Source organism: Malania oleifera, chromosome 2, assembly GCF_029873635.1.
Source record: "Malania oleifera isolate guangnan ecotype guangnan chromosome 2, ASM2987363v1, whole genome shotgun sequence".
Taxonomy (NCBI): domain Eukaryota; kingdom Viridiplantae; phylum Streptophyta; class Magnoliopsida; order Santalales; family Ximeniaceae; genus Malania; species Malania oleifera.
In genome coordinates, this window is record NC_080418.1 from 668718 (window position 1) to 696640 (window position 27923).

At 37.2% G+C, this 27923-nt stretch overlaps 1 protein-coding gene across 2 annotated transcripts; it reads left to right on the plus strand.

Moving 5' to 3' along the window:
* On the plus strand, window positions 1-27900 carry LOC131149001 (sodium/hydrogen exchanger 6). 2 transcript variants are annotated; one of them, XM_058099018.1, is made up of 22 exons: window positions 2-499; window positions 588-639; window positions 1209-1268; window positions 1382-1406; window positions 1543-1628; window positions 1726-1837; window positions 2233-2295; window positions 2431-2450; window positions 2545-2639; window positions 12157-12185; window positions 12281-12312; window positions 12410-12457; window positions 12556-12616; window positions 12702-12799; window positions 12902-12977; window positions 13072-13091; window positions 14954-15051; window positions 15133-15242; window positions 26145-26228; window positions 26632-26729; window positions 26871-26959; window positions 27551-27900. In XM_058099018.1, the coding sequence occupies exons 1-21, from the start codon at window positions 322-324 to the stop codon at window positions 26956-26958; spliced, it is 1533 nt and encodes a 510-aa protein (XP_057955001.1). In that variant the 5' UTR covers window positions 2-321; the 3' UTR covers window position 26959; window positions 27551-27900. The 2 variants fall into 2 exon arrangements, with proteins under 2 accessions (XP_057955003.1, XP_057955001.1); XM_058099020.1 differs by having other exon boundaries at window positions 1-499; window positions 26871-27900.
* The last annotated feature ends 23 nt before the right edge of the window (window positions 27901-27923 follow it).

Genomic DNA, 27923 nt, shown 5'->3' on the forward strand with positions numbered 1-27923 from the left:
CACCGGGGTCTCGGTGAGGCTCCGTGCACAGCAAAAGCAAATTAAAATAGGAACAGAACTATGCAATGGGTTGGGAGCGAATACATGGAGTCGTCGGGACAGTCTGACTAACTGGCGGGAGAGTTTAGACTCAGGGCGTATTCCTTATGTGTATTAGCGGGGGCAACCCCTTTATCGAAGGCTGCAATTGACGGCGGCGCTCATACGCCACGAGCTCTTTCCCGCCCCTCTTCCTGCCCTCCTAAGGGTCGATTGAAAATTTAAGGGCTTTGCCTTTCTTGGCTGGGAGATCCAACATAATTTTAGTTAACAGTTTTTAAAATGGTGGAAATATCGTCATCGGCCGATGAACGGGGGAGTCCTGGGAAGGAGCAGCAAGCCGCCGGCGTCGGCATACTTTTGCAGATCATGATGCTTGTTCTCTCTTTCGTCCTCGGTCATGTCCTCCGCCGTCACAAGTTCTATTATCTACCTGAAGCCAGTGCTTCTCTTTTGATTGGTATTTCTCTTTCCCGCTTTCTTTAGCCAGAAAATATGAGGAAGAAACGAAAGTAATATTCAATTTTAAACTTGTTTTGCTTTTTCAGGTTTGATCGTCGGTGGACTAGCTAACATCTCAAACACTGAAACTAGCATCAGGTTCCTACAACGTGTCATGCTCAATTTTTTTTCCCCTGTGGCCTTTCTGCTTTTTGGTTATAAATATTTTATTTGCATAAATAAAACTCTCGTTTTAATCAGTAGTGTAACTGAAAGAAAGAGAGTAAGTTTTTCAAAGAATTACTAAAAAACTAGAAAATGATACATTTTTTTTGGCACCATTCACTTATGGAAAATAATTTTATTTTTCATTTCTAATTTTCTAAATAAGTACAAAAATGTCATCTTGTTTTTGAATTTTCTAAATTTGTATAATAAAGTTGGAAAGTTTTCTAGATTTTTATATAATTTGTGAAAAATTGAAAAACAAGGTGTGATTTTATAATTATTTTTAAATTTAGAAATAAAAAATGAAAATTATTTTCTGAACAAACTCTTTATCTTCTACCTTCTTAATCCAAATCTCAGAAAACTGAAATAAGTTGGCATTTGTACAATTCTTTTAAGAACAAAAATGAAAAATGAGAGGTGTTTTCCATAACTAAATGGGCCCAAATGTTTTTTGAGGGTAGCTAATTGGTCAACTCTGTTCTCATTCATGTCTACAGGGCCTGGTTCAACTTTCATGAGGAATTTTTCTTCCTCTTCCTGTTACCTCCAATTATATTATATCCTTGTGACTCGTGCATTCCTTTTTACCCTACATTTGTTTCTGTTATTATTATAATTTAATCAATCTCAGTTGGTTTCTACTTGTTTTTCTTGACACCTTTATGCTTACTCAGTCGGGATTCAGTCTCCAACCTGTAAGTACTACTAAAATCTCAATCCCTGGACATGTACACATGCATTTATTTCTTAGAGGATGTTGTATTCCAGTCTGCTTTCAATGCAACCTATCAAATTTTGGTGTGATATATTAAGCTCTTTCAACCTCCATAGAAACCGTTCTTCTCAAATTTTGGAGCCATTGTGACATTTGCAATCCTTGGGACATTTATAGCTTCAATTGTTACAGGTGTTCTAGTGTAAGTTTTCTATTCTTTCTGCATTAAGCAACCTTCCCTTCTATTTTGGGGTATCAACTCCTTACCAAACTTTTCTTGTCACTCTTTTCCATCGCAGTTACTTGGGTGGCGTGGTCTACCTCATGTACAAACTTCCATTTGTTGAATGTCTGATGTTTGGTGCTCTTATATCAGCGACTGATCCTGTCACTGTCTTGTCCATATTTCAGGTGGTTTTATTATCCTCTTCTGTTTATCACTTAATAATCTATTATCATTCATGCGAAATTAGTATTGTAAGATATGATGTCAAGTTTTGATAAAAACAAATTGCTCTACAAAAGTCTTGTTGAGGTTCCACCAAATGGATAATGAATATACTACCCCTGGCCTATCAATGTTTATGTGAGGAGTATTTGACAAAGTGAATAACATGCTTTGAAGTATGAAATTATAATATAGCATCATTTTAGTTGTTTCATATTAATTTGGAATTACCAACCAAAGGAAAAATTGAATCACTGTGCTGCATATGGTGAAGTATTCCTTGAGTGTTCTAAGTCTTTGTAAATTATCATGCACCAATATTTTTGGAACAGATACTTATTGGTGGCTTTAATTGCAGGAACTTGGCACAGATGTCAACCTATATGCCTTGGTTTTTGGGGAATCTGTTTTGAATGATGCAGTAAATTTTACTGTTGATTTCTATTTTTTGTACACGTGTGCACACACAGCATACTTTTATTAAGTTGATCATTTGTTTAAGTACATGCTATGCTTACTGTGTTTTTTACTCTATTTGTTGTTGCAATGTTGGTAGATGGCAATTTCGTTGTACAGGTGCATAAAGCTAAACTAAATTGCCTTTTTCCCAGCAATAACTGTATTGTTGTTCTGTTATAACTCCTGCACCCTGCATCATGCTGACATGCAGGACAATGTCACTGGTAAAAAGTCATGAATCTGGACAAAACTTCTTCATGGTGATTGTCGGGTTCCTTGAAACCTTCGTTGGTTCATTGTCTGCAGGTCAAATTGCTGTCCTAAATTCTTATAATAATTTTTTTTATCCATATTTATTATGAATTGAAGAAAAAAGTATCACTTGTTTGGTCAATATTGTCTAGCTTTATTTTGTGATCTTGTGTTTCTCGTTTTCTTTCTTTTTTCTTTGCTTTTTTTTTTTTATTCAGTGGACTCCTATTCTCACATGTTGTAACTTTCCCTCTTTCTATCTAATATAGCTTCTCTTTTATCGAAAAAAAAAAAAAAAAAGAAGAAGAAAACAGTGCCACTTCGTATTTTCTTCTGAATCAATTTATTATTTGACTGATGCTGGCAATTTTGTTCAAGAGTACCAAAATGGAAGCAGGATTTTTGAAAGGAATATATTTATTCAAGTTCGGGCATTTTAAGCAAAACAAGAGAACTCGAAGAAGTAATATGACTTGAAAGTTGCCTGATTACCTTGCATGTTATCCTAGGCTTCTGTTAGGTTATTTAAATACAAAATATTTTGGTTCTTCATACTATCTCATCTGCTCCCATGATTGTCTAATTGGAGGAAAATGATTCGTGTAGCCAACCCCACCTAGTGGGACTTAAGGCTTGGTTTGTTGTTGTACTATCTCAGCTGCTGATTAGCTGGCTTGATTATGCTTGGGCTTTATTTTGTTGCTTATCCATTAACTTGGGGGATTTTGTGAGCCATATGAATGTATTAATGCCCAATTTTGGTAGATAGACACACTTGAGATTACAGTTTTCGTGGAAGTAGTATATATAAATAATTTATCATTATTTTCTGAAGCTGATAAAGACTGAAATATGTTTCAGTGCGCTATTTGAATGTGTTAGAAGAAAATATGCTATTTTAGTAGTTATGCAATGTGAGTAAGGGTATTGAGGTTGTTGTCTTCCCTAGAACCTATGAGAGGAAAAAGAATTGCAAAAATTAGCCTCAAACATTAACTATCAAATGGGGAAGGATAAGAGGTTTAGGGGTAGTAAAGTAGTAGAATGAAGATTTCGAGTTGGAATATTAGGAGTTTGGGTTGCCCTGGTAAACGTCACTAGATGAAGGACACCATTGTCAAGGTAGCCCCAGACCTAGTTATGCTTCAAGTGTCTAGAGGTGGTGGACAGTTTTTTTGTTAGGAGCATTTGGGACTCAAGATTCAAAGATTGGGTCTAGTTAGCATCCATGAGTTCCTCAAAGGGTATTGTGATAATTTGGGACACCAAATTTGCAAGCTTGCCCCCATTGGTTCTTTTCTCGCTTATGTTTATCTAGATGTCGAAGGCAGCAGTTGATGGTGGTTTACGTCAATCTATGGACTGAATGACCTTGGTTGAGGGGCATTTTTTGGGATGAATTAGTTGTAATTTTTGGAATACATTCCCCTCATTGGTGTTTTGGGGGGGGGGGGGGATTTTAATGTTATTAGGTCCACTAATGAGAAGTTGGGAGGTTCCAAAATCACCTTAAGCATAAGGGTTTTGATTCTTTAATTTGTGTGTGTGATTTGAGGGATATTCCCACCTCGAATGCCCATTTTACTTGGTTTGCAAAAGGCAATAGGACTGTGGCTTCTAGGATTGATAGGTTTTTGTTTACCGCTGAATGGTTTGATACTTTTCCCACCCTTACTCAAGAAGTACTCCCTAGAGTGATTTGTGATCATTGCCCTTTGGTTTTTGAATCTAATCCTGTTAAGTGGGCCCTCCATTTAGATTTGGAAGCATGCGGTTGACTCATCTAGATTTTCAAAGCTTGGTTACGAATTGGTCGGGTGGGTGCCCTATGGAAGGTTGGGGAACGTCTTTGTTTTATGAAAAGGTTGAGATATGTGAAAGAGAAGTTAAAAATTTAGAATATGGAAATATTCTTGAGGAACTAGATGTGATTGATAGATTGGTTGAGGGAGGGGCCTATTTCTGAGGACATTGTTCATAGACGAGTCTGATTGTCTAATGAATATGAACAAGTTGTTTTTAGAGAAGAGAGGAGTTGGGGACAAAAATCTAGAATCAACTGGGTAAGGAATGGGGATTGTAATTCTAGGCTTTTCCATAGGGTGGCTACCGGTAGGAGAAGGGACTTTATTAAAAAAAACTTGAGAATAATAGGGAAGCGTTATTAGGGATCTTAGTTGTATTGCTGGTCTGATTACTGAATTTTACAAGAATCTATTTTTAGAGGAGGATGAGGGTAGAGTTATGATTGAGGGGCTGGATTGATGTTCTATATCATCTAATAAAGTTTCTTGACTAGAGAGGCCTTTTAAGGAAGAGGGGATTAAGAGCTCAATTTTTTGAGATGGATAGAGAAAAGGTTCCTTGGCCAGATGGGTTTACCATGGTTTTCTTTCAAGATGGTTGGGAGACCTTAAAGGGAGGCCTCCTTAAAGTTTTTATTGAATCCTTCCACAATGGAGTGGTAGAGGAGTTTGACTTCCACTTTTATTGCCTTGGTCCCCAAAAAATATGGTGTGGTTAAAGTCAAAAGACTTTAGACCTATTAGCTTGATAACTAGTGTCTATAAGATTTTGACTAAGGTGTTCTCTAAGAGGTTGGCTATTGTTTTTTGAGGACACTATCTTTTAGCCAAAGTGCTTTTATAGGTAATAGACAGATCCTTTATGCCGCCTTGATAGCTAATGAGGTGGTTGAAGATGTTGATCTTATGGATAAGAGGGGTCTTGTCACTATGTGACCTGGAGGTCACGAGTTTGAGGCATGGAAACGGCCTTTTGCAAAAATGCAAGGTAAGGTTGCGTACATAGACCCATTGTGGTCTGCCTCTTCCCTAAACTCTACAAACATGGAAGCTTTGTGCACCGGGCTGCCCTTTTTTGTGTTGAAATTGGATTTTGAGGAAGCTTATGATAGAGTGAGATGTAGCTTCTTGGACAAGAGTGTGGCTAGAAAAGGTTTTGGTCTGAGGTGGAAGAAATGGATTAGAGGGTGTCTATCTTTTGTGGTCTTTTTTGTCTTAGTCAATGGTGAGGCCAAGCCTTGATTTCATGCTCTAGGGTCTAAAATAGGGAGATCTTCTTTCTCCCTTTCTCTTTACTATCATGGTTGATGTCGAGTAAGATGATTAAGAGAGGAGTAGATAAGGGGTTGGTGGAGGGGATTAAGCTAGGTTATGAGAATTGCAACATTTCTCATTTTCAATTCACAAATGATGCTATCTCTTCCTATCAAATAAGGTAAGTTGCTTATCTTACAAGCGTTTGAGGAAGTGTCTAGACTGAAAATTAATCTCCCTACGAGTGGTCTAGTGGGTATGGGTATTAATGTGGATCCTTTTTCTAGGCTAGCTGGTTGTGTCATTTTGACTTGGCTTATTACTTATTTATGTGCCCTTCTAGGTGGTAATCGCAGACTCTTTCTGGGACCCTATTTTTGAGAGAGTGGCTAGGACATTGGATGAACGGATGGAAAGGAGCGTTATTCACTTTAGGGGACTGTATTACCCTTTTTCATGCTTGTCTATCTTCCATATTTCTCTTTTTAGAATACCTTTGAGATTCATGCAGAGACTTGAGAAATTAATGAGGGATTTCTTATAGTCAAGTGGGGGAGAGGGTAGTAGAGATCATCTTGTAGGTTGGAAGACTTTTTGTAGGCCTAAAACGGAGGGAGGCTTGGGTCTTGGTAACTTGGTGTCCAAAAACACCTCTTTGGTGGGGAAATGGTTGTGGTGATTTGTTTTAGAACCTAATTCTATTTGGCATAAGGCAATTTGCTATAAATTTGGAATGCTACAAAATGGCGGGATGCTAAAGTGGTGATTTAACACTATTTATTCTAGTCCTTGGAAGTTTGTCTCTCAAATTTATGATTATTGTACAGTGGGTAATGGGGAGTGTATTTGCTTTTGGGAGGATCATTGGGTGGGGAAGGTGCCTTTGGCTAGTTTTTTTCCTCGTTTTTTCATTTATTGAATCTTCATGACACCCTGATTTTTGCTTTTCTTCTTTTGCAAGAAGATGGGCATCTTTGAACTTCCATTTTGGGGGAAATCCAAATAAGAGAGATTGATGAGGTGGTTCTTTGGATCAGGTTGCACTATTCTTTTCATGTTCATTTGGGGAGTGATAATAGGGGTTTGGGGTTTAGATCCTTTTGGGGAATTCTCTTGTAAATCTTTTTTCACCTACTTGACTTGTGATTCTACTGTGATCCTTTTGCTTTGTATCCTTTGATTTGGAAAGCTAAAGCTTCCTCACACATAAAAGCTTTTATTTGGACTGCAATACTTGGAGAGTTAATACCAATGATTTTGCTGCAAAAGAGAAGACCCAATAAGGCCTTGTCCCCCGATATTTGTGTCCTTTGTAAAAGGAGTAAAGAGACTTGTGCACATCTCTTTCTTCATTGCCCTTTCACATTGGCTATTTGGAATAAGTTATTTGGTATATTTGGTTAAAATTGGGTCTGTCCATACACTTTGAAGGCCTTTTATACCATTACTTTTAGGGATTTTGGCAAAGGAAAGGATAGGAAAGCTCTATGGTGTTACACCGTTATGGCTGTTGTTTGGTTTGGTTGTAAAGGAATGCTATAATATTCAAAGGTTTAAGGTGTGGCTACTGCTAACAATATTGCTTTGGAATGGAGCGGTATAAGTGTCATTGTGGGTGTGGGCAAATGGTTTTTCTTTTGTCAAGTTTCTTTGGAAGACTTACAACGGGATTGGATGGCTTTGTTATATTGAGTTTGGTTCTTTGTTTAGGTTGCATTCTTTGTAACTAGTTTCTATTGATGTAAAAGGATGATTTCTTATTCGTCCTGTTTTTTCTTGTTTTCTTTTCCTTCTCTTTCTAATTTTTTGACATACATTCATCTCTACTTAAATAAAATTCTTTGTTTATAAAAAATAAAATTTGATAAGCAATGAAAGATAGTTTTTTAGCCACTTATAAGTGACATTATTCATAGGAAGGTCACTTTGTAAATATAATAAGTTTTAGTAGCAATTTTCTAATTTTAGAAAATATATTATAAAATGGTCATATATTATTTTATTATGTATTATAAAATATTTATGAGACAATTCAACTCCAGAATGAAGGAGAAGAACCATCTATTAATTTAAATTAACATTACATAAATTAAAAATATTAATTTAATTAATAATATTATTCTAACATAAATTAATATGATAGTCATATGTTATAAATATGCATGAAGAACAAGATTTTTTTATTAAAATAATATTATATTACTTTAGTTAATTAAAATATTTAAATGCTAATTAAATTTAATAATTAACATAATTATTAATTAAATTGTTGATTAGAAAATATTACTGTTTTTAATTTAAAATATATTAAAAATTGATCATATATTATTTTATTATCTATTTAGCACATCAAATTATTGATGAAATATAATTCAATTTTGGAATGATAGAAAGAACCATCTATTAATTTTAATTAAACATTAAATAAGTTAAAATTTTTAATTAAGTTATAATGCCATTTTTAATAAAAATTAATCTGATAATTATATGTTATAAACATGCATTAATAACGAGATTATTGTTAACTAAAAATAATATTATATTATTTTTATTAATAGAAAATATTTAATTCTCAAAGAAAAAAATTAACGTAATTATCAATTAAATTAATTATTACAAAAATATTAATATTTTTAATTTAAAATATATTTTATAATAATAATAATTTATTATTGTATTTTATATTAGAACATATTAGCTATTAATGAAATATGACAATATAAATTCATATAGGACATATAAAAGTGCGTGTCAAGTACTTCTAGAGGGATTAGAGGCTGGTGTCGACAGGATTAATAAAGAAGAAGAAGTTGGATTGAGTAGGAAATTTGGTGTGTCAGGATTTAATTCTGAAAAATCTAAGTGTCCTAAAGTGTATGCTCTTCGAAAGGCTTCAATGATGGGTGCGGAAGTGAAGAAATTATATGAAGCGGAAAGAGAGCATTCCAGTGAGATAAAGCCAAGACTATTAAGAGAGATTTTGAAGGAGAGTTGAGCATTGTGGAAGATACACTTGCTAAGATGATGGAGTTAGCAAAGGAAAGGAGGTTAAGAAATGGGGAGATTGTTCAGATAACGATAATGATGACATCAGCGAGTTTGACTGTGGTGGTGGTTTGCTGTTGGATGAGATTTGGGAACAATATGGTTATGTTTTTCATTCTTGTGATGTTCTTGAGGATCTATCATGTGTAGATCCTGCCCCGATGGAAGGATTGGAGGGGGTTCCTATTTTTGAGAACAATGATTTGGATAATAAACAGCAGCGCAATGAAGGAATTTTGCCTAAATTAGTGGCGGTGATTTCTAGGAAGGATGTAGAAGCGCAAGATATAATGGATAAACTGGATTTGAAAATGTGTGATGCTAGTGGAATTGAAGTGTGGTTTGATGGGGGTAAGTACATGGTGAAGAAGGGTCAAAGGGAGCTTGCAAATTTAAAGAGCTTGCTGGATTATGACGGAAAGGGATTGAAAAGTGGTTTTCTTGGATAAGAGTACTTGTTGGTTATTTTTTATTTTTTATTTGCTATTTTTTAATTTGCATCTTTATTATTATTATTATTTTTTGTTTATTTATTTTTATTTTTTTTCAGGTGGACCTCTTGCCCCCTTAGGTTGTAACTTCTATTTCTCAATCTAACATTCCTTCTTTTATTATCTAAAAAAAGTATCACTTATTTTAAATACAATCAAACGCCACTTGTAACCTTCTACACTCTTCCAGTTTAGGTACTTATTGTTGGCACTTATTAAATTCAACAATTTTTTTGAAAAGCATTTTTACGTAAGTGGTTTGAAACAATCCCTAAAGAACTTAAAAAGGATTACCAATGTTATGATTTCCACACTTGCAGGAAATATGTTAAAAAGGGGGACACATTATTTCTCCAGTGTCAGATCCTTCTTGGATGAATCTATTTTGAGTTCAAATATTTCTTGTTCCCCTTCATGTGTTGATCCTTTTGTTGTTACCCTTATCCCTCTAGAGAAAACTTCCTCCCCTTTTCAAAATTGATCAATTACTAGCCTAGAGAAACAAATGATGAATGATGGAACATAAGCATAAACATCACCATCATGTTCTGCATACTAGCCATCAAGTTTTATCCTCATGCTACTAAATGTGTCTTTGTTGGGTAATCAAGAACTCAAAAAGGATATATATGTTATGTTCCATATAATCGTAGTAGATGTTACCTTTTTTAGAGGATGTTTTGTTTCTTTTTTGCCAAGTCCTCCTTGGATGAATCTATTTCAAGGCCATGAATGATCTCTCCTTCCCCTTTGTGTGTTGATAATCTTGTTCCTATCCATATCCCTTTGGAGGAAACTTTTGCTCCTCTTTTGAATCCATCAATTACTAATCCAGAGAAAAAAATTAAGGGTTTATGAACAATGGAAAGCAAGCATAGACAACATGCAACTGCCTCTTTTGCCCTTCACTATTTTGACTTCTCGTTCCTGGGATCTGTCCGGCGTGACTTGGATTTTCCATTGCTCATTGAAAAAGTGCCCGAACATGTACTTTGCACCTCTTAGTTGCAGATCCTTTTGTTCATTATGTTTCATTTCTCGTTCTATTTCCTCTGTTTCCATCCCTTCCTCACATGTTGAAGCACTTTGTAACCCTAGGTGGAAGCATACAGTGGATCTAAAAATGGATGTCTTGACCAGGGACATAGGATTTGGTGGATCTTCCTCCTAATAAGGAGTTAGTCAGGTTTCACTGGTCTACATCATCGAATATCTTCCTGACAACTCTATTGAACAGCTTAAGGCATGCTTAGTTGTCAAGGGTACACCCAGACATATGACACTGATTGTTTTGAGACCTCTCTTATTACTTGATGAAACTCTATTCATGTATCAATCTTGTTGGCAATTACTTCTGATTGGTCCTTGTACTAGTTCGATGAGAAGAACGCTTTCTTTTATTGCAAGAAGAGGTATACATGGAGTAATCTCCTACTTATGTCACTCAGGGGGAGGATGGTATCGTATGTAGGTTGCATTAGGCCATTTATGATCTTAAGCAGTCTTCTTGAGCCTGGTTAACTAATTTTGTGTGGTGGTCTCCAACATTTGGTTTAATCCAGTGCTACTCATTTGTTCACAAAGGAGATTTGGTATTGTACTTTTAGTAGTTTATGATGATGATATTATCTCCATCTGCAGTGACCAGAGTGAGGTTTCAGATGCTAAGGTATGTAAGTTGCATTAGGCCATTTATAGTCTTAAAGCAGTCTCTGCGAGCCTGGTTTAACAAATTTAGTATGGTCACAGGTGGTCTGTAGTGGGATTGAAGATGTCAAGTAGTGGCTTCAAGCAAACTTTAAATCAAGAATTTGGTGTACACTTTAAACACGAACATTGAGATAGGCAATTGGTTGGCAAACTTATGTACTTGACTGTCACTAGACCTGACAATTGATATATTCTTTGTCGTGGGGTGGGGAGTCAGTTTATGAGACATCCCAAACAACCAGACTAGGATGTTATTTTTTAGGATTCTACAGTATCTAAAAGTATCTAAAAGGCTTTCCTATTAGAAGTATGATGTATAAATGTAATAGAAAGTTAGATCATGGGATACTCTAGTGCAGTTTAGGTTGGTTTTATTGATAATCAAACGTTTTCTATTGGATATTGTACATTTATGGGAGGTAATCTTGTTACTTGGCATAGTAAGAAAAAAACTACTTAGTGGGATCTGGTGCTAAAGGAGAACACTGAGCTATGGCTCATTATATGAATAAGCTTACATGGTTGAGATCTATTACATCATAGATGGGATTTTTGGTAGTGAAGCCCATCTATACGTTTTGTGATAATCAAGCTGTCACTTATATTGCTAGCAATCCAATGTTTCATTAGAGGAAAGAGCACCTTGAATTTATTTAAGCATGCCTTGTCTAATGATTGTAACAAGTTGGGGTTAGGTGATATTTTTACACATCGAGCTTGAGCAGTGTTAGAAGGTAATGGGCTATTTTAGTAATTATGTGGCATGAGTGGGGATAATTTTGTATTCATGCTTTTTTTGTTTATTGATATATAAGAGGGCAGACTTGGAGCTGTACATAAGTTCCAGGAAAACTGCTGCCTTATTATTATTATTATTTTTCTTCCCTTCTATTCAACTCTTCTTCTCTTCTCTTTTTCTCTTCCCTTCTCTAACCCTAAGTGCTGTATTTTCTTCATTGAATCTATAATTTATTTCAGATTTACAATTGATGCATAAGATGTCCTTGTTTACACGCGATGCCAATTTTTTCTATCTTCTTTTCCAATCTTTGTTCTCATTTCCCTACAGATTTATGAGCTATAGATAGTTTACAACCTTATTTGCCCATTTATTAAGATCATATTCCCAGTTCATTTGCTAAATTAAAGGCCTTGAGCAAGATGATGGCATGAACACAAAATTATTTGGAACGTTGATATTATGTTAATTTTTAAGTTTATGTTTGTTTCAAGATCACTGACGGTGAATTGTACTTTGCTTTGTAGGTGTTGGAGTGGGATTTACATCAGCTCTAATATCCTTTCAGTCCATTATTATTATATTATGTTATTATTTACTCAAAAAGCTTTTGGCTGCTAAAATGATTTGTGATTCCTTAATAATCAGAACCTTTTTAAGTATGCAGGGCTGGATATTGATAAGTGAGTATTGCATATATATTTTCTTTGCCAAATATTTGCCATTCTCACAAAGAACATGAATGTAATCGAAATTATTGATATCTCTTTTTTTGTTCAGTCTTCAGAACTTGGAGTGCTGTCTTTTTGTTCTTTTTCCATATTTTTCGTAAGATCTCCTTAGCCATCCCTTCCATCTTTTTGAGAAACTTTCTTCAATTCTTTTGAGTTAAATGTACAATATTAAAACCTTTTTCTTTTCTCTAGCTACATGCTTGCAGAAGGTCTTGGTCTCTCTGGCATCGTATCAATACTGTTTACAGGAATTGTAAGTTGATTTTATATCTTCCTACTGTATCATATTCCACTATTCTCTGAATCTGTGTTATGGAAAGATTGACCTTCTGTTTTAGGTGATGAAACATTATTCATTTTCAAATTTGTCAGAAGATTCACAACGATTTGTATCAGCATTCTTTCATCTGATATCATCGTTAGCAGAGACATTTGTGTAAGGGAGTACTTCATTATTGTTATCTTATGTCAAATAACAGAAATTTTGTGTTTAGTGTTCACAATGCTGTGCATCTGAATTGTTTGCTTTAACTTGTAGGTTTATATATATGGGCTTTGACATTGCCATGGAACAACACAGCTGGTCCCATGTTGGATTCATTTTTTTCTCAATTGTATCCTTGCATCTTATGTCATACAACTATAGTTTTGTGACTTCCTTTAACTGAAACTTGGTCTTCTTCCTTAACTGCTGAATGATTGCTCAAGTTATTTATCGGGGTAGCAAGGTATGCATAGCTAATATTGTGAAATTTGAGCATCAAACTGACTTTTCTCTGGATAGTAAACGAAATTTATATGAAATCCTACTAACTATAGAAAAATAGCAAAAATAAAAAATAAAAAATATATACAAAAGAAAATGACAATGAAATCAACCTACAGTGCCAACCCATCTCATCATATTCAGAAATACCCACATTTCCAAAGCAAACCTGATGAATAAAGCAAACAAGAAATCCAATCTGAAATCAAATAATGGTCAAAACCTGATCTCAAAAAGTACAAGAATTTCTCTCCAGCCAAAGCCTGCACAAGAGAACAAAAACTGTACACCACCATAATGCCCTCACATCCTTGTGCCTCCCAAACCTTAAGGTTATGTTTGGTTCGCAAATAGCTATTCCTTGGAATAAGATAAAATATAGTGAAAAGTTTGGGAATAGGGGTAATAACTATTTCTCATATATTCCTTATTGTTTCATTCAACATGCAATAAGAAGGGATAGACATTCCCACGGTGAAATTTGGGAATAGTTATTCCTTGTCTATTCCTTGTGGACTCGAAAAAAAAGGTTCACATGGTTATTTGCTTTATGCTAATAACAGAACTTTTTGCATAACTAATTGTAACTAACCTATTACAACTAATATATTCCTAGGAATAGGCATTCTATGACCCAAATGTAACCTAAGTCGTTAAGAGCTAGGACACCAACACTCTTAAAGAAGATCAAAAAGCTTGTTCTGCAAATTCCAAGACAAAAAAAGAAAAGAAGGATATAAGCATGCATCTCACCACTTGCAAAACACACCATACACACATTAGGAGACAAAGCCTTATAATTTTAAGGGCTTCTAATTTGTAACAATTTGTTGGTGTTTATTACGAGTGGCCATCCAGATAAACTCTTTAGCTTAGAAAGAACCTTAGCTTTCGAAAAATGATTAGCAGGAGGTAACAAATGAGATGTTTGAGTCAAATTTATAAAAAGAAATGCAAGAAAAAACACCAGAAGCATCCAAACTGTGAACCCTGACCTGATATCTCCAGTATAAGAATGACAAAAGGAATAACTACAAAAGAAGAAGTAGGTGCATCATGATATAAAGAGAGGATGAAAACAACATCAAAACAATCCCCCCTCCCCTAAGCCGAAGATCCTCTTTGTTAAAAAAAAAAACAGAAAAATAAAAAAACCTGAAAGCCTTCTCACAATTTAAATTTGGTGGAAGAAGAACAGAAATACCTGAAAAATGAATTTTCATGAGTCATTCTAACTCTACTATTAGCATCCCACCCATTTGTTTGCAAGCCAAATTTACTTTTGATTACTTTATGCCAAAGAGAATCAATTTCCAAAGGTCTGTGCTTTTAGACACCAAGGTTGCATTAGTTTCATGGTTGCCACTCCTAGCCTTTGTTTGGTGTAGCAAAAGTAATGGACGGGACAGGCTGACTAGGAGGAGGCTTCCCATGAGCATGAGCTAGAGCTGACCCCCACCAAACAGCTCAAGCTATAGGGCAAACCAAAGGCATGAGAGCAAAAAAAAAAATTCACCATCTCTTATAAATGACAGACTAAACACTGACAAGATAATTACCATGGCCAATCCAATCCTGCAAAACCTTAGCCTGTGAAACAATTAAACAGACCCCTAGTTACTGCAACCAATTCCCCTTTACTCTTATACCTCTTAATACCTCCTCAACTCACAAGACAACTCGCTCATAATCCTCCCCAGTTTAACAGCAACCTGAACTTGAATTTTATATTAGATATTATTTGGGAACATAATTTATGTCTTTTTCTTAGTTACCGCTTTCTGCTGCAAATTATTAACCAGATCTGGACGTCATTTCATCTAGGGCAGCGAATGTATTCTCTTGTGCATATTTGCTCAATTTGGTACGACCTACTCATCAGCAGATACCCTTAAAGCATCAGAAAGCTCTTTGGTATAGTGGTAAGAGGAGCAAAATTTGATGGTTATTTTATTATTATTCTTTGTAATTGTCAAATTATCAAGAATTATGGGTGCGAGTAGGACTTCGAGGGGCTATGGCTTTTGCTCTTGCTCTACAATCAGTTCATGATCTTCCAAATGGACATGGCCAGACTATATTCACAGCAACTACAGCAATTGTTGTTCTTACGGTGGGTGAACCAACTTTTCTTTTTAAATTAAAACTCTCCTTTGAATCTTGGGTACATGCCTTAACCCTACATATACACGGATTTGTATGCATTGCTCAGCCATAAATATTATATTTGAATTTACCAAGCATGGCATCCATCCATCCATCCTTGTGGTAAAGAAGTAACATAAAGGATTTGATCAGAACAATTTATAGCATATCTTCCAATTGTTTTATGCCTATGTATGCCTTCCGCGGTTATTTTTTCAACCATTTTATTTCCATCATACTTCTCATAGCATTTGCAGATGTATCTTTGCATTTGCGTGCACTGCAGATTTTCTGTGTGGAAAATTGCGTTCATTCATTGTAATTAATTTTTTCCTTGAATAAAAAGCAAGTAACTTTTTCCCAGCCAAAATAAGTGTGGAACTGTATTCGTCGTATGGAAATAATATTTATTTTATTTTTTTTGAGATGGAGAGAGCATAGGATGGCTCAATCGTGATGGGCTCATCCCACCCCTACATTCAAGCAGGACAGTAAAAACTTATGTTAGCTCTTCTTTTGAATTTCCTCTTCTTCTTTTTTCCCTAGTCTAGTAAAAATTTTTTTTTTGGGGGGGGGGGGGGGTAAGGGGGTGGGGAGGGGTTGGTTTCAAACATGGAGCCTCAAAAACAGAAGTGATGTCACTCCTTATTTTAGCTTCCTTATCTTTCCTTGTTTGGCTTCTGTTGTTTAAGTTTAGTTTATTAATCAGGGTTCCCAAGAGTAGTAAGTTCCAAACTGGAATTGCCATTCCTTCTTAGACGACAACACTTGCAGATAAGCAGTCTGCATAATCTGTTGATGGCTTACTTGCTAAAATATTTTCTTCAGCTTTTGAAGCTTACTGTTGATTACAGTTTCCTTCTATGTTTGATTGCTCAAGGAAAGAAAAGAATAGAATCAAAGAAGTGGATGGATATTTCTACTTCTTCTTGTTCTGAATTTTGCCTGCATAAACCAAAGCTATTGGAAATTATACAAACCAATTAAAGCACTGAAATTCTGTCCCCTACTGATGCGATGCTCTCCTCCCATTGTCTCCCCCCTTCGAAACCGTGAGCATGGTCATCTCTTTCCCTCCCATGTTTCTAAATCCCCATCCCCAGAAACCAACTTCTATCGATCTCCTGTCACTCCGCCATCCAGTCGCAGAGGTCGAACATCGTCGCCTTTATTTCCATTGTCCAATACTACCAAAATTCCTCGTCTACCATCAGAAACCTATTCTCGTCCACCAGAAATTCCTCACCTACCATATGAAACATTCATCTACCTTGGCAAACGCCAGAAATATTCAGCATCAGCTCTTTAACTTGCAATCCCAGCCATAGCCTCTGCTTCTTTTCAATTCTTCTTGGGTACCAGAAATGGGAGGTCACTCTACTGTCAAAGTAGAATGAAAGGTGTTCAGCGTAATTCATTTAGACTCCTTCACATTTCATATCACTGAGTTTGCATGTTGGCACGTTTCCTTCATTGTGCTGAAGGAGGAGGATTTTATTTGGGTGATGAAGATGATGGGGTTGCTGTGCAAAGGGGATGGAGGAATAGAGGTGGGTTGAGGGGCTCACACCATCACAGATAAGAGACAATCAGTCAGTATAAGGACTCGTTTGAATGAGAGGATCAATTTTCTCCTACTGAAGAAGGAAAATCGTGGAGGGAGGTGATCATGCTTTTGAATATTAAAGGGGGAGCAGTGTATGGGGCGGAAGTCCTTCCTTGTAGCATTGGTGGAATTGTCAAGGCTTAGCAAGATCGATGTAGACATCCTCAAGGGCAGACTAAGGTGCTTCAACTGTGGGTCGTGGAACATCCAAAAGGTGGGGGGAGGAAGGTGGACAATCTGATTGCTATTCAGAATCCTCGGTGAGCCCCTCTTCTGTCGAGCTTCAGCGGTGAAGATGGCCAGCAAAGAGAACACTGAATCCCTTAATCACTGGGATTCAGAGGGTTTATATCCTAAACCATCCCCTTTAATTAAGCACATTACATGGAGGATTTTCAAATTTTAAAAATTTTAATGGGCTTAAAGGGCTAGAAACAAGTGGGCCTTATGTTCGAAGGCGCAAATCAGTTGGGTCTGTGAAGACAAAACTAGTGTGGATTGAAAAGAAGGGGGCTCTTCTCCTAATGAGGCCGGCAGATGTGCTTCTACTGTTGGAATGAGGTTTAATAGAATTGAGGAGGGAGAGAGGCACACTCATGTTCACAATGGGCTGATTTGTAATGATGGATGGAAGATTGTAGTCAATATTAACGAAGGCAGAGCAGATGGTAAATGTTCAGCAACTGATGATTCTTCTCACAACAGAGAGTAAAGCTCTAATTCAATCAAGAACTCTTGGACTGGATTACAAGATTTCAATCTAAATTTGACTAACCACCAATTTTCTCCTATAAAGTCAGATTTTAAGGAGAAATAGAAGGCTATTTTTGAAGAGGAAACAAATCTTGATTCTTTGTTTGACTTAAGAGGACAATATGAGCAGCATGTACAAATCTGAGAAGGAACTATTAGTTGGCCAGCTGAGAGCTGAGTTCAAACTCAGGTCTATTCCAACTATTTGAAGGAGGGTTCATGTACATGGGCAGGTAAAGATTTTATTGATAATTTTTTAAATCAATTGATTGCCTTAAATGATAAGGAGTCTTTGCCTTCTAACTCTGAGCTTGATCTCCTTCATGTGAATAATTTGAATGCTTCTTCCTTGGGTGCTGAGGGGGATAATGATGATAAGGTAGATGATTCTTTGGGGAATCCGTGTTCCTATATAACTAGTAATGATATATTTCCCCTTCCCACTCAACCTCTTCTTGTTTCTAATACTTTATGCCAAAAGGAGGATTCTTGGAGGGAGGGCTGTGGGTTTAGCTTTGAGGGAGGTGAGAGAGACTTTAAAGACTCACATAAACTCCTAAAAGACCTAGGCCTGAAACTAGTGGACCCTTTAGGTAAGGAGGTTAGGTTGGGTTTGAACCCCAATAACTATAGGAGAAAGAAAAAGAAAGTATAGAAAGAATTAAGAAATTTGGTCTCTTATTTTAACTATGTGGGTGGTAAGGGGCTTGGAAGCGATGGTGAGCATGTAAAGATATGAAGATTACTGAAAGGAGAATTAATGGGAGTGCAATGCTCTCCCCAAGGCAATACTGCCTCTCGAGTCGTCAAGCATGGCAAACATCTCCCTGACACACTCTCTCCCTTCCTCTTCCTATTTCTCTTGCTGTTGAAGCTGAACCCATGCCGACTGTTAACTCCTCAAAGACAGTTCTTGATCGCCATTCATCCTCCTCCCAGTTCTCTATTATCAAAGCTGGTACCCAGTCAACTATATTGAAGTCAACACTTATCTGAAAATCTTCTTCTCCGAGATCTCTTGTGAATCCAAAGTCCAGTTGACTAAATTGAAGTCCATTCTCCTCTGAAAATATTCTCCCTATGAGTTCTCCTGCCAATTGTCTGGATTCCTGAAAACACACACAAGTTTTTTGCTACAGTCATCACTTGCGAGAACCCACCCAACCCTCGTTTTTTTCCACCCTTGCGACCCTTCCTCAAGCTTGATTCTCTTCTCTTTGAACCAGAGAGATTGCGAGGTCCTCTACAACTGCAAGATGGGAGAGTTCGCTACATTTAAAACTTATAGAAAAGTGATCTTAGTCATACGATTTGACTCAGCAACCTAATCTTGTCATTGAATATGCAGGAAGATACGCATCTTACATTGTGTTGGATAGGGAGGAACTCGTGTGGGTCCTAAAGATTCTGGGTGTGTTCTGTGAGGCCAATGATGGGATTGCTGCTAATCGTGGTGGCACCAGATTTATGAAGGATGGAAACAAGGTAAGCTGAAGGTTTTAGGAAATGGCAGAGGCAGGTTTGTTTGCATGGAGAAGAAATGTAGAAGGTGCCTCCTTGACATTCGTATTCCTGAGGGCAATCAAAAAACTGGATGGAGGGCCTTAGTGCCCTATTGGAATTATTTTCATCCATAGATGAGCCCTTCAATGCCAGCAAGGGCAACTAGAGATGCTTAAACTGTGGCTCTTCATATGTTAGGCTAGAGGAGAAGAGTAAGAATGTGTTACAGAGACTTTCCTTCGTTGATGTTACCAGACAATTTTTAGCGACTAGGTCTGATCCAAATAGGGCTCTCATTCGCAGCCAAAGGGATTTTTTGGGTGGGTTTTTTTTTGGGGGGGGTGTGATCTATCCTAATAGGAATCCCAGCACCATATGAGAAACCGAACAGGTTGCAAGGGAGGCTACTAAATTTACTAGGTGGCCTTTTAGGAGGAAGAAAGATATGATAGGGTTGGGTTGGCCACTTGAAGGCTCAAACTTATTAGGAATAAGACATCTAAGTCAATGTGGATCATCAAAGAAAAAACTATATTGGAACAAGGGATAGCAGGAAGAGTTTAGTCTAAAAGACGCAGCAACCTAGAGTAGATTGCACAGGTCCATTGGATCTGCAGAATGCAGCAATCTCTAGGGAAGGCAAAGGCCCAGAGATCAATTGCAGCGAAGCAGCAATCCCCATGATCAACAGGGAGCAAGCAGAAACCAGCAAGTAGTTATCTCCTTTGTTATCAGATACAAGGGAAGATAATGAAGTAGAAGAGCTATACTTTGACTTGGAAGAACAGAGGAGCAGCATAGCTAAGTCTGAGAGGGAACTATTGTTAGATCAGATGAGAGCATATATAGAAGACACAGAAGAGGAGGGGTTAATCAGCTTTTTGCTGAAAACAATGGAGATTATAAGGGGAGGTGATCCTTAACATAAAAAGTATGTTTAAGATCCTATGGGATTCGAAGAGAGATTGTCTTCAGCTGAATCCTAAGAACGCACAGGCAGGTATAAATTTTATTTTTCATTATTCTGGTATTTTGTTACCATTAAATGATGAGGGGCCTTTGTCTTCTGATCCTAGCCTTGGGCCCAATATTTCTCCTGTGTTTAAGTCAGTTATTCTTTCCAGTGGTGTTGGGGGATGTGTTTGCGAAAAGTGATCTTTTCACGGAGGATCCAACTCCATCTAGAACCAATAAAAGTATTCTCCCTCTTCCTTCTCAACTCTCTTTCTTTGCACACTTTATGCCAAAGAGAGGTTTCTAATAGAAGGGAGAGCTGTGGGGTTTGCTTTAAGAGTGCTGAGAGAAACAAGCTAGACCCACAAAAACTCCTTAGGAACTTAGGTTTGGTATTTTTAGGCCATGCTGGAAATTTGGTAAGGGTGGGTTTAAGCCCTAGGTCTTATGAGAGAAGGAAAAAATAAGTTTAGAAAGATCTGAAAAACCTTGTTTTCTCAATTAACTATGAGGAGGTAAAGGGCTGGGGAAAGGGGGAAAATGTGTTAAGTTATGAAGGTTGTTAGCTGGAACATTAGAGAGCTAGTGGGCTAGAAAAAGGATTATTTTGATTAAGCAAGTGTTGATCAAGTACTCCCCAGACATTGTCCTCCAAGAAACCAAATTGGAAAATATCTACCCTCATGTGGGGCCTCTGGCTATATCCTTATCAATGCTAGGCTTCGTCAATGTATGGGTCTTCCGGACCAAATCTTAGAAGTGTTTTTTTTTTTTTGGGATGAAGTACACTATGTTTATGGATTTTGCATTCCTAAGTGGATAGTCGGAGGGGATTTTAATGTGGTAAAATTTCCTATAGAGAAGAAAAAAAAAGAGGGGGAGGGGGGTATCTGCAAGTATTCAGAAATTAGAATGTTAATTAGGGATTGTGCTATGAGAGACCTCCCATCGGATAATTCTTCCTTTGCCTAGACTATAAAGGAGCTAGAGTTGTTGCTAATTGATTGGATAGATATCTTTATTGCTAGAAATGGGAAGACGAGTTTTAGAATCTCACTCATTGTAGTCTCCCTAGGACCACATCCGATCACTTTCCTATCTTGTTGGAATCCAGTAGGGTAGCGTGGGGTCCCACTCCCTTTAAATTCTTATTTCTTTCACAAGTTAGCTAATGGCAAGAGGAGTAAAATTTGGTTAGGGAGTTAGAGATGGGGGGAGGGGTAGTCACTAGTGATCAAGATCAGATTGCATCCACTTTTACCAACTTCTTTTAGAACTTCTACTCGGAGGAGGATTATTATAGACCAATTTAATGGGGGTTGAATTAAAATCCTATTTTTTTTTATCAGAAGAGTTGGTTAGAGATACCCATTGAAGAAAAGGAAGTGAAGGGGGTGGTTTTTGGGTATGGATAAGGATAAGGCCCCAAGCCTGAATGGGTTTAACATAGCCTTTTTTCAAAGATTGTTGGGAGGTTGTTAAGGGTGATTTGTTGAAAGTTTTTATTGACTCTTTGGGAATGGGATTTTGAGCAAAAGCATCAACTCCTCTTTTATTTTCTTGGTGCGTAAAAAGTTCAGATCTACTGAAGTTGAGGATTTTAGACCTATTAGCCTTGTTTCTAGTGTTTATAAAATTATCGCTGAAGTCTTAACTAATAGGATGAGTAAGATGCTCATTGATACCATTTCTATTTGAGTATGTTTGTGGGAGGGAGACAAATAATGGACGCTATACTTGTTGCCAATGAGGTGGTGGAGGATGTTCGTAGGAATAAGAAGAGGGGTTTTGTCTTTCAAGTAGATTTTGAGAAAGCCTATGATAGAGTGAGTTGGAGCTTCTTGGATAAAGTCCTTGAGAGGAAGGGCTTTGGCAAGCATTGGCATTGGTGGATTAGGGGCTGTTTGTCTAATTTGTGGTTCTTGATGATGGTTAATGGTGAGCCAATATCTTGGTTTAGAGCTTCTAAGGGAATTAGACAAGGTAACCCTTTATACCAGTTTTTATTTGTCATTGTAACTGATGTGTTGAGCAAGACGGTGATATGGCTATGGAGAGGGGGTTGGTTAAAGGTCTAGAAGTAGGGAGAGAGGGAGTGTTGGTTTCTCATATTCAATTTGTTGACAACATCATTTTCCTCCTTGATGATCATAGCCCACCCTTTAAGAGAATTTTGGGCATTCTTCAAATTTTTGTGAGGGTGTTGGGCCTTAAAAATAATATAGGGAAGAGTAGATTAGCAGCTTTGGATGTGCCCATGTAGCGAGTGAGGGAAAAGTCCACTGAAGTGGGGTGTGGCATTTTGGATTGGCTGATGACCTACTTAGGGGTCCCTTTGGGGGGTAACCCTAGAGTAGCAGCTTTTTTTGGAATCTTGTAGTGGAAAGGGTGACTAAGAGGTTATACAATTGGAAGGGGGCTCTTTTCTCTTTAGGGGGTAGAATAGCCTTGATTCAGGCTTGTCTTTCTAGCAGTTTGTTATATTCCCCATCTGTATTTAGGATTCCGATGGGGATTGCTAGCAAGCTCGAGAGAATTATGAGAGAATTTATGTGGTTTGGTAGGGGGGAATCACGGGGACCACTTAGTGAGCTGGGTTGAGGTTTGTAGGTCAAAAAAGGAGGGAGGGTTAGAAGGTGTCTAAAAACATGCTCTTTTAGCTAAATGGCTATGGTGCTTCCCTCTAGAAGAATCGTCCCTTTTGCATAGGACAATAAGAAGTAAGTTCGGGTTGGATGAGAATGGGTGAGATACCAATGTTAGTTTAAGATGTTCTTTGGGTAGTTGGTGGAGGTTCATTTCTCATATTTATCCTTCTTTCATTCCTCACACCAAACTTGAGGTGTAGAGGGGCTCTTGGATCCCTCTCTAGAAAGACCCTTGGTTGGGTAATGCATCCTTATCCAATTCATTCCCTCGTCTTTTTTATTAAGCTCCCAGCAAAATAGGGCTATATCTTTCTTTGTTGGGGATTTGATTAGTTCATCGGTTTCTTGGAATCTCCCTTTTAGGAGACATATTAATGATAGGGAGATGGTGGAACTGTCTTCTCTGTTATCTTTATTGAATGGGAGTAATCTTTCGTAGGGGAGGGATGTTCGGTCCTAGTCTTTGGATCAGTTGGGAGTGTTTTCTTGTAAATATTTTTTTGAATTCTTGACTCACTCCAATTCTTCTTTCCCACTTTATCGTTTCATTTAGAAGGATAAGGCTCCTTTAAAATCAAGGCTTTCACTTGGTTGGTTGTGCTCAATAAAATTAATACTAATAACTTGCTGCAAATTAGGAGACCTTTGAAGGCTTTCTCTCCCGATGTATGTGAGCTCTGTTACAAAAATTTACGACGGCTCATCTTCTTTTGCACTGTGAATTTTCTTGGAGGATTTTGGATATGCTTTTTGGTATTTCTAGAGAGAGCTGGGTTTCTCCTTCGGTTGGTGAATTATTAGCTATTTCTTTCAAAGTCTTTGGTAGAAGAAAGGACGAGACAGTCCTATGGAAGTGCGGAATATTTGCAGTTTTATGGGGTTTATGGTTGGAGCATAATGCAATGATATTCAATGGGAAGAAATTAAATGGGGTGCTGGTTTGGGAAAAAGTCAGTATTTGGCCTCATTGTGGTGCTCTGGTTTGGGTTTCTTCAGAGGAATTAGTTTCCATGAGTTACATAGAGATTGGGGGAACACTTTGGAATGCCGATTTTTTTTTTTTTTTGGTATTTTTAGCTGTTTTTATTGGATAATTCCAAGCCTTATTTGGGGAGATGGGAGATGTCTCGTTCTCCCTCATGTAAATTCTCTTCCTATGAATGAAATTTTATTTTTCTATATATATATATATAAAAGATATGAAGGTTATCAGTTGGAAGGTGAGAAAGTTTAGGAAATGTGAGGAAGAGGAGCCTGATCAAGGAAGTTTTTGTCGATATTGTTATGATTCAGGAAACTAAAATGGAGATGATTGACCAAAGGATCATCAAGAGTATTTGGGGTGGTTGGTGTAGGAAATGGAACTTCTTACCCTCTCGATGTGCTTCTGGAGGTGTTCTGGTTATGTGGGGCTCTCAGTCCTTCTCTAAAGTGGATAATTTAGTAGGGTTCTTTCGCCTTCCTGTTCTTGTTGAAGTGAAAGGAAAGGGCCAATGGTGGGTATCCTCTGTGTGCAGTCCTCCTAAGTTAAGTCTTAGGAGTACTTTATGGAATAAGACTTATTATGTTTTTGGGTTTTGCTCTCAGGTGGATAGTGGGAGGTGATTTAAATGCAATGAGGTCTAGGGGTTGGAGGGAGGCAGAGTTACTACTAGTATGCAGCAATTTGACATGTTTATTAGGGAGTGTGGCCTGAGAGATCTTCCTTTGAGTAATGCTTCCTTTACCTGGTTTACGATTGGGGGCTAGGGCGGTGGCTAGTAGACTGAATAGATTCCTGTTTTGTATTGATTGAGAGGATGAATTCTCGAACCTCTCTCAAACTGTTCTCTCTAGATCACCTGCTAATCACTTCCCTATTTTGCAGGAATCAAGTAGAGTATCCTAGGGTCCCAATCCTTTTTTAGGTTTGAGAATATGGGGCTGGACCATGCTTCTTTTAAGCCATTAGTGAGGAGCTCCTGGAACAAGGAGATTAATCTATCAAAGGGTGAGGAGGCAAAAAGTATCTCTCTAAAGAATGAATTGGAAGAGGTGATTTTGAAGGAAATGAGGAGCTGAAGGCAAAAGACCAAATTTAAATAGGTCAGAGGTGATTGTAACACTGGTTTCTTCCATAGGCTAGCTAATGGAAAGATGAGGAAATATGATTAGGGAGTTGGAGGGTGGGGGAGGGAGAATTATTAATGATCTTTGTAGGATTGCCACTGAGATCTTTAGTTTTTTTTTTTTTTTTTTTTTTTAAAGTTATTATTCTGAGGCTTGTAGATCAATGGTTGAGGGGTTTGAGTGGAATCCCATATCTAGAGATCAGATGTTTTGGTTAGAGAGACCTTTTTTTCTTGGATTTGTTTCTAGAAAGACCCATTGTTGGGGAATGATGTTCTACCATATCTTTTCCTCGTCTGTTTTGATTGAACTTAGGGCTAAATAGCATGATTTGCTTCTGCTTCTTTGTTGTGATTTGTTAGCCCTCAAGTTTCTTGAAACTTTCATTTCAGAAGATCTCTAAATGATAGAGAGCTGATGGAACTTTCCTCCTTGTTGTCGTTATTGAACAATTGTCATCTTCCTTCAGCTAGGCATACTCGGTTTTGGGCTTGGAGCATTTATCGTTATTTTTTTTTACTTGTTCCAACTTTTGTTTTCCTTTATATTCATCTATTTGGAAGACCAAAGCTCTCCAAAAAATTCAGACTTTTATTTGGCGGATAGTGCTTAATAAAAGCAATAATAATAACCTGTTGTAGATCAGGAAGGCCTTATCTCCAGATGTTTGTGTGCTATGTTATTTGAATTCTGAAACAGCATCTCATCTGTTTTGACACAGTGACTATGCTTGGAGAATCTGAAATAAGTTATTTGGTGTGATGGGGGGAACTTGGGTTTGCCCAGCTTAAGTGGAGGGAACGTTGGCTATTTCTTTTGTGGATTTTGGAAGAATGAAGGATTGGGCTGCAGTTTGGAAGTATTTTTGCAGTGTTGTGGGATTAGGGTTGGAGCATAATGCATGGATTTTTTTAGGGAAAGAATTGAATTGGTGTGTTGGCTTTGGATGCTTTAAGGGAGTTAGCTTTTCAGGAGTTCAGTGAGAATAGAGGAATCTCTTGCTTTGATTTTCCTAGCCTTCATTTGTTTTTGAGTTTATTCCATCTAGTTTAATCCAGAATCTTGACAGGAGATGTTGTATTCTCCTCTTTGTAAATTCTTCTCTTATTTATGAAATCTTTTCTTCTATTATCAAAAAAATAAATAACAAAATTCTGTTTCCTGCCTCTTCCACCTACACCTAACCCGATTCTTCTTTGATTTGAATTTGCCCTGCTTAACTAATAGTCATGTTATTGGTAAGCTACATACTTTGTATTCTTATAACTAACGTAGTTTTTTTTTAACCCTGTTCCAGGTGTTACTTATTGGAGGTTCAACAGGTACAATGCTTGAAGCTTTACAAGTTGTGGGTGATAGCCATGATGGTCCCTTGGGTGAAGTAAGTCATGAAAGGACATTAGTTCATTACTAGTTCCGCATATCTGTAGACTATTGGGATTTGGTGATTGGGGAGAATTGTTAAGTTCTTGAAATGCAAATTTTATGAGGACAGTATATGGCAATTTTATGAGAGATGAATAACCATGTTCCTTCTCTGCTTAGTTGAGATGAATTACCTGTGGCCCCAATCTCTGGTATTTATTTACTTATTTTAACTATCCTATCTCCCCTGCCTACCATTACTTAGGCATATGATTACAATATATCCTGCTTAAAGTGCTTGAGCTGAAAAGAAGACAACACACACTGAATAAAAGCCCCTTCCCCACCCTTAAAAACCGAACTTTCTGAATCTCTAAAATCTTTCTTTGTGATATTTCTTTTCTTTTGTTTCTTCTCAGAGCTTTGAAGACCAAAATGGCTATGTTGCTCCTTCATATGGTGGGGAAACATCATCAGGGAACAAGATCAAGATGAAACTCAGAGAGTTCCATAAGAGGTGAGTTATGGGGGTTCACCTTCCCTTGTGAAGTTGCTATTACTTTCATGACTTCTACTAAGCTATGAGCAATTCCACCCTTCCCTACTCATTTATTTTCTCACCCATTTTCCTTCAATCCTCCCATCCTCTCTCTTGCAGTGCGGCATCCTTCACTGCTTTAGATAGGAACTACCTCACCCCTTTCTTTACTAGTCAAAATGGAGATGATGATGATGATGAAGGGTGAGGTAAGATGACATGGATCTTCCAAAATGTTCTGTACAACAAATTTATCACTAATGTCTTTATCTTGACTTGCCTTGGGGGATCTGTTTTAAGGATTCCTGTATGTCTGACTAGCTGCAGACTAAGATCTGAAAGCTGCCTGTAGTTCAGTTTTTTGCGGTACCACATTAAAAATATCTCCTTGTTTTATGTTTTTATATTAGCAAAATGAGTAGGGATTTTTTCTTTTTTATCATTTGCGTAACATTTAGAAATCATGCCACTTCTAGTTTAAAGTTAGATTGCTTCCTTGCTCTGATTAGTTTCGAAGGACAGTGGCGTTGGAAAAAAGAAAAAAGAAAAAATGGGTACTGGACGTAATTTCATCAAAAGAAAGATGCCCAAGAGAGGGGCATGCTCTTTTATGGAATCTCTTGTAGATTTATTTTATATATATATGTATCAAGGATGTAATTACTTGTCTGTTTCCATGCTGGAAGTTTACATTACTGATTGATATTCTTGGCAAATGAATCACTGCCCAAATCTGAAAGGGGAGCATGACAACAGATATCATTCTGACCATTCACTTAAAAACCTATACGATGATGCAGGATGACGTTGATTTCCATAAAGTTTGCAAGATTTTGTTTGTAACTTAGCTGGAGTAAACCGGCAGAGCCTGCTAAACGTTGGCACCTTTGTTCATTCCCACTTTCAAAGGATACAGTTTGTGATTGGCATACAGTGGAGGAGGTATTTAATGTAGTTGGGCATCTGTGTCAAATGTAACAACCAGATTGATTATTGCAACCATATCATTGAATAGGATTTGTAAATGGATTGAACCACATCTAGCAGTTACTGCTTATACTTGCTATTATTTCTGGTTCACTTGATTACTTGACTGTTAAATTGTTTATTCTCTGGAGACAACTGATCAATCAAGCTGAGTTTAACTGAATATAGTGACTAAGCATCAACAAT

Excerpts from the sequence above, each read along its gene's own strand:
- LOC131149001 (XM_058099020.1), top strand. The coding sequence starts at position 322 with ATGGTGGAAATATCGTCATCGGCCGATGAACGGGGGAGTCCTGGGAAG. Across the intron at positions 640-1,208 it reads AACACTGAAACTAGCATCAG|GGCCTGGTTCAACTTTCATG; the intron begins GTTCCTACAACG and ends TCATGTCTACAG. Across the intron at positions 12,313-12,409 it reads GCAGGGCTGGATATTGATAA|TCTTCAGAACTTGGAGTGCT; the intron begins GTGAGTATTGCA and ends TTTTTTGTTCAG.